At 20.8% G+C, this 7,500-nt stretch overlaps 1 protein-coding gene across 1 annotated transcript in view; it reads right to left on the bottom strand.

Annotated features, from left to right (window-relative positions):
- Nucleotides 1-7,500, bottom strand: part of LOC128966163 (hemicentin-1-like) — a 34,483-nt gene that overhangs the window by 5,801 nt on the left and 21,182 nt on the right. The window contains exons 6-8 of the mRNA XM_054312978.1: nucleotides 6,783-7,070; nucleotides 5,583-5,873; nucleotides 1,136-1,441 (exon numbers count right to left, since the gene is read on the bottom strand). Coding sequence (XP_054168953.1) covers nucleotides 1,136-1,441; nucleotides 5,583-5,873; nucleotides 6,783-7,070 — 885 coding nt within the window. The remainder of the gene's footprint in view (nucleotides 1-1,135; nucleotides 1,442-5,582; nucleotides 5,874-6,782; nucleotides 7,071-7,500) is intronic.

The raw sequence follows: 7,500 nt of genomic DNA, 5'->3' as shown, positions 1-7,500 counted from the left end.
ACTCACTTAAAAAAATATTTTTTGTTGATTCAATTTAACTACAAGTATATATATCAATGATAATAGTGTTGTTGATTATGTTGATGATGATAGAGATAAGATAGAAAATTAAATTTTTAGTTAGAAAGCCATTAAATATATATATATATATATACAGTATATAATATACATATTGTATAATAGTCTAGGGGGTGACTTCCCACTTAAAATATTTAATAATAAATTAGTTCTAACTTTACTGTATATTACAGTATATATTGTATATATATATATATATATATATTATGTAAAAATCCCATTTAGCCGTTTTGTGCTTTTAATTAAAAACTTTTACTCCTTATAATTAATGATTGTTTATTGATAATTATATATATATATATGAAATGAATAATAGTCTAGTCTATAGATTTTTTTTGTTGTTATCCCTAAACAACAAAAAAGTAACAGTTTTTCTATAGAAAACATATTATCATTGAAAATACAAAATATAATAATAATAAAACAAAAGTCGCTTTTCATTTATAATTTTGACAATATGTTTAAAAAATATATAAAAAAATTTATATAATAAAACTTTTTACACTAATTTATATATATTTATATATATATATATACTTATATAAGCTGTCAATCAAAATTGTATTAAATTGTAAAAAAAATAATATATTTCCTAACAATATATATATACAATATAATTAATATATTTTGTGACAGTTTTATACTAACCAAAAAAAATTTACAAATAAAATAATTCAACTATTTTTTTGATAGTAAATAAAATATTTATTTTTTTACTGTTAAAAAAATAATAATCCTATATTTTTTTTAATCCAGCTATAACAATAGATAATAATAATAAATGTAGACAACAACAAAAATTGTTATAGCATTTAGTTATTAATGGAAACTTAACTTTTGGTTATTTATTTAATTTTATTATAATTATTGGAAATATAATTATTGTTTTTTTTAATACTTTTTTTTAAAAATATATTTTTTTCAAAAATCGAAAAAATTGATTAAATACAATATATATGACTAATTAGTATATATATATATAATCAGCCAAATCAATGGGTGCTATACTTATACTATACTATATATATATATATATATATATATCAATATTACATACCTTTCCTGGCGTGTCGTTCGGGCAGTTGAGCGGTCCGGGCATTGATGGCAATTGAATCGCTTTTGCCCTTTGAATTGAAGGCATAGACGTTGAGTGTAAACCCGGTGGCCGGCGGCAGGTCTCTGATGTTGAACACTGGCAGGTCATAGGCTGTCAAATTGGTGTGCAATTGGCGTCTGTCGTTATTGTAGACTTGTAGGTGAAATGTTTGCCGTAGGCCACCATTATCTCCCGGTTCGCAATGTACGAGTAGTGTACTGAGTGTCACATTTGTTACATAACAGTCGTTAACTGGATTTGGAGGACCTGTCAGAAACAATTTATATATATATATATATATATATAGAGTATATATATATTGTTATTGTTGTTCATATCGTAAGATAGAGAGAGAGAGAGAGAGAGAGAGAGAGAGAGAGAGAGAGAAAGCTTAGGTAGTTTTTTTTGAGAGATATAGAGAGAGAGGAAAATAAAAAGATTGTCATAAAATAAGACTACATGTGCCCATCAAACTACTTCATGTCCGATAGTATATGGACTACCAGTCAGTGTATTAGTACTTATATTATATAAACGGATAAATCATGTCAATTGAAACTAAAGTCAAAACTAGTTTATATAAATAGTTTTGCAAACTATTTATATATATATATATAATATTTAGTATTAAATACTACTGTTTATATATACAGTACATAACTATATATCCAAATATCCCTTATTTGATTGACACTCATAGTCCTCTCTCTCTCTCTCTCTCTCTCTCTCTCTCTCTCTCTCTCTCTCTCTCTCTCTCTCTCTATTATCCCATTCCTGTCCTATCTTATCAATTACACTGTTGAATAGGGGGGGATGGGAGTGGGATATTATTGACTTATTGACTATATGTTTAATAGTAGTAGTAATAATAATAATACTACTACTACTATGATATATTGTCATATAAAAAATCGATATATATATATTTATATAGTTTTATTGCAATAAAATAAAAACAAATTTAATGGTCATAACTGTATATAGAAATAAATAAATAACAAACAAAAAAACATCTGAATCACTTTTATTTTATATGTATAAATAAAACAATATATATTGATATATATATATACACTATATATTAATATATATAAATAAAAATATAAAAACTTTTTTACCCTAACATTTTGTTTATGTTGTTATTTGTTTAGCATATTATATATATATATTGAATATATATATATAGTATAACGTAACTGAAGTTGTCATTTGAATTTGACAATACATACAGAATATATATATATAATATATTTATATATATACTGTATATATATATATATAGTAAATCTATTATATCAATAGTAAATTTGATGATATTATTGTTTATAATAATAATATATTATATAAACAAAATAAAATTGGATATTATTTGTGTGCAAATAAGTAATGATGAATCTCTAGTGCATCACTTATATGCATCAATTTTCATCAATAAAATAATGCTTGAATTATAAACATATATATATATATATATATATATATTATATCATTATATATATATATATATATATATTATATCATTATATATATATATATATTATATCATTGTATATATATATATATATATATATATATATATAAATCTAATATCATTTTTTGTTTGTTGCATTCAATAATACCATTTGTTTTATTTATTTTGCATTTATATATTGTGTAAACCCCCAGATAAAAAAGTGTCACAAATTTTTTTTTGCTATTATTTTTTTTAGACAAATAAATATTTGAAGACAATTATAAATAATATATTTAATAAAATAATATTTTTAAAAATATATATTCATATAAATATAATAAATAATTAGTTTAAAAAATAACAGATTTAATACCAATACTATTATGCTATTATTATTAATAATAATATTAATATATATATATAAAAACAGTGACCAATAAATGGTTATATATTTTTTTTTTTAAAATTTATATTTAAATATATATACAAAATTAATTGGTGTCGACAATTGATATTATTTTTTGTTTATTTTTTGTTGTTGAATATTTAATTTTCATATTATAATAATAAATAACTAGATTTTTTTTAATAATATTATTATTTATCATTATTATTATTATTTTTATATAATATCATTAAGTTATTAAACTATTAATCAAAGTCAACACAACAATCAACTAAATGAAAATATTATTATTTTTTTTATATAATTTATTTGTTTGTTTTTCTGCTTATATTATATATTTCTAGCCATTTGATTAAAAACAAGCAAATATTAAGCACAATATTATTAATGATTTAAGTATTTATTAATTGTGTGTAAATTTTATAAATGCATTTATAATGTATTCAACTCAAGTAAATACTGTACTTTATATATAAGTTAAGCAAAATAATAATAATAATAATACTTTAGTAATAATGTATTTAATCTATTGTATTATAAATGAATTTAGCTAAACATTGTGTATGTGTGTGTGTGTGTGTGTGTGTGTGTGTGTGTGTGTTGGCTACTAATGTTATTTTATAGTATAGCAAAACAAACAAACAAAATATACTGTAATATCATCACATTATTTATATAATTTATAAGTAATATTTCAATATATCATATATATATTTTTTCATATATATATATATATATATACAGTAGTATATCATTACCGGTGAGTTATATAACATATTTTTGTTTATAAATATTTTGTTTGTGCTAAAACTTAGCTAAATATAATGATTATAATAACAATTTATATTATAGTATTATGTTATATATATATATATATATATATATATTAATACTATTTAGTTTTTATTTGTATATTTCATAATAATATTATCAATAAAATTTTTGCTAAAATTTTTTTAGTAGTACTTTCCATAATAAGCAAAAAAATAATTGAAAATTATTTTTTTTATAAATATTTATTTATAAATAAATAAATCATTTAGAAATAGATTGTCTTTTTTTAAAAAAAACTATTAATAATAAACACAATATATTAATTTATTATATAATTATATTATTTATATAATTAAATTTCTAAATCATAAAATTGCAAATTTTTGTCAAATTTATATATATATCATTTTCATCTCATTAAAAATTTTTAACATTAACTTTGATTATAAAAATTAAATTGAAAATTATATGGAAATTAAATAAAAAAAATATATATATACTGTAGATATATATTATAGTAATTATATAAAAATATGTTTCTAATTAAACATAAATTTGAATATATTTTATGTATTCAACTAAAAAAAATTACAATATATTTATATTAAATACATACTTAAAAATATATTGTTTAATATATTATATAATATATACTTAACTGTATAATGTAATTATATATATATATATATATATATATATATTATATAATTTTGCCATTAAAGCACACACTAAAAAACATTTATATTATAAATTATAAACACATTTAATGCATTAGTAAAACACTATTAGTAAAAACCATTTTCTCATTTAATATACAGTATATATTAATATTGTATATAATATAATAATAATAATAACTAAAAGGTATTATTAAATTGCAATTGATATGTGAAATAAATAGCAAATTGTTTGACACCCAAAAACAATAATAATAATAATAATAATATTAAATGAGTTGTAACCAAAAAAAATAAATCAATTATTTGTATCCAACAAATAGTTAGATACTTTATTTATTTTTTTTGGTATTTAATTAATTATATTATTGCAATACAACAATAGCAACAAAATAATAAAAAAAAATACATTACATTAATTTTTTTTGTTATTATTTTTTTATGGTATTTTTTTGGCCAACAAATTATTGTTAATCAACAATTTATTAATATTATTGTTAATAATAATAATAATAAGCACAATAATAATTTTAATTTAAATTAAAAATTTAATAGAAATATAATTTAGTAAAAAATTAATATAATATATATACAGTATATACTCTATAATAAATAATACATATATAAATAAAATAATAATTATATATATATATAACAAAAAAAACTAATTAATAAATTATTACTATAACTTAAAAATTGTTAGTAAAATATTAAATATTAAATAATAATAATTTTAATTTAAATTAAAAGTTAATAGAAATATAATTTAGTAAAAAATTAATATAATATATATATATATATATATATACAGTATATACTCTATAATAAATAATACATTTATAAACAAAATAATAATTATAAATATAATTATAACAAAAAAAACTAATTAATAAATTATTACTATAAATAAAAATTGTTAGTAAAATATTAAATATTAAATAATAATAAACATAATAATTACACTAAAATTAAACCCCACCCTCACTACTTCAACCCCCACCACACACACACACCCACCCATAAAAAAAATTATAATTAAATTAATTAATTGTTTCGCTAACTAATTATAAATAAATAAATAAATTAATTATAACTTACCGGCAGCCACTATATTGTAGGCGCAGGGCTCTTTTTGTTTGCCAATCTGATTGGATGCCCAACAATAGACGGTACCGTAGTTGGCCCGACCGTGCGGTACATAAGCGGCCACACTGTGCGACCCGTTTATCCGGTAGTCTTTCAGTTCAAATTTATCCACTGAATTGTTGAACAGCCATCGAAATCCCAGATCAATGTCGGGTTCGGCATCAACTTGACAGGTGATGTTGACTTTTTCGTTACGGGCCACACCATAGATTAGGGTCTGTCCTGGTTTGCATACCGGTGCAACTGATATATATATATATATATATATATATGTATGTATGTATGGAAAATCAAATTAGATATTGTTTACAGTATTAACAACTATTGTATTAACAACTAATGTATTGTTATATATTATTTTTTTTTAAAAAAAAATTAATCATGGTGATATAACATAGATAGATTTTTTAAAAAAAAAACTTTTTCTAGAAATTTCTATTATTTTTATAAATTTCTCTCTCATTTTTTTTTTGCCAACACTACACACCCTACCCTATCAATTGTGTAGTGTTGGCAAAAAAAATGAGAGAGAAATTTATAAAAAATAATAGAAATTTTCTAGAAAGTTTTTTTTTAAAAAAATAATATTCTATCTATGTTATATCCCCATGATTAATTTTTTTTAATAATATATAACAATACATTACCGTAAATATTATTATTTAATATTTTAATTATTAATTAAAAAGTAAAAACTTATAATATATATATAATTGAATACAATATTATAAAACTAATATTTGTATTCAATTCATATACAATTATTTTATATACTGTATAGGTTATACCGTTTGTATATCATTGTACTAATTTAGTATAGTATAGTATAATATTATATCTTATTATAATATAGTATTACAATAACTATAGATATGGGGATCCCCCCCACCCCCCCACCCCCATAGTATAACAATTTAAGTTAAATTTCTATAGAAATTTATTCATGAGAAACTTTCTAGAAACTTTCTATTTGCCCATCTCTAGGTGCAACTGATATACTGTATATATATATACTGTATGTATATATACTGTATGTATGGATTATAATAGATATTGTTTACAGTATTAACAATTGATAGGATAGTGTGTGTGTGTGTGTGTGTGTGTGTGTGTGTGTGTGTACGGTAGGTATCGGTATATATATATACTTACAGTTGACTTTCAGAAACAGTTTATTACTGGCCGACTGTCCCTCGACATTGGTAGCCGTACACTGATAGCGGCCCCGGTGTTCACGTTTGACTTTTTGCAAAACTAGGGACTGATTGCTAACAATAATACCGTTTGCGGTATCGCTATAGAGTGGCCGACCCTCGAAAAGCCAGCCAACATCGATGACCCACGGGTTTGATCGGACCGTACACTCAAAGTAGACGTCACTGCCCTCACGTATTTGGCTGCCAATGTTGGCACCCATAGCCAGTGTCACTTGAGGCACATCTATATATAAAATATATCACATAATAATAAATTTATTATTAATCGATATATATATATATACTATAAGTTATATAACGGATATTAAATAGTATATATTATATTTCCTTTTAATTATAACATTAGTATTAATGGGATATAACTCTATAGTTTTTATTGTTGTCTCAGTTAGTATATACTGTATATACTATATATATATATATATATATATATATTAAATCTCTCATTCAAGTAACTGATTCATCCAATTATTTATATTGTATGACACATCAAGTTTTAATACCCGGGATATAATTTGTTACTTATATTTATTTGTCTTATTTATAGTACACACAGTAGTAGACATTTATTTAGTATATACAGTATATAACTACTTATATTAGATATTATTGTTGTTTAATATATAAATTTTTATAAAAATATATTTTTATGC

This window comes from Oppia nitens, unplaced genomic scaffold (assembly GCF_028296485.1).
Source record: "Oppia nitens isolate AA-2021 unplaced genomic scaffold, nextdenovo-longstitch-racon4-pilon3 scaffold19_pilon_pilon_pilon, whole genome shotgun sequence".
Taxonomy (NCBI): Eukaryota; Metazoa; Arthropoda; class Arachnida; order Sarcoptiformes; family Oppiidae; genus Oppia; species Oppia nitens.
Note: the sequence above shows the minus strand (reverse complement) of the source record. Positions and strands in the feature narration are given on the sequence as shown.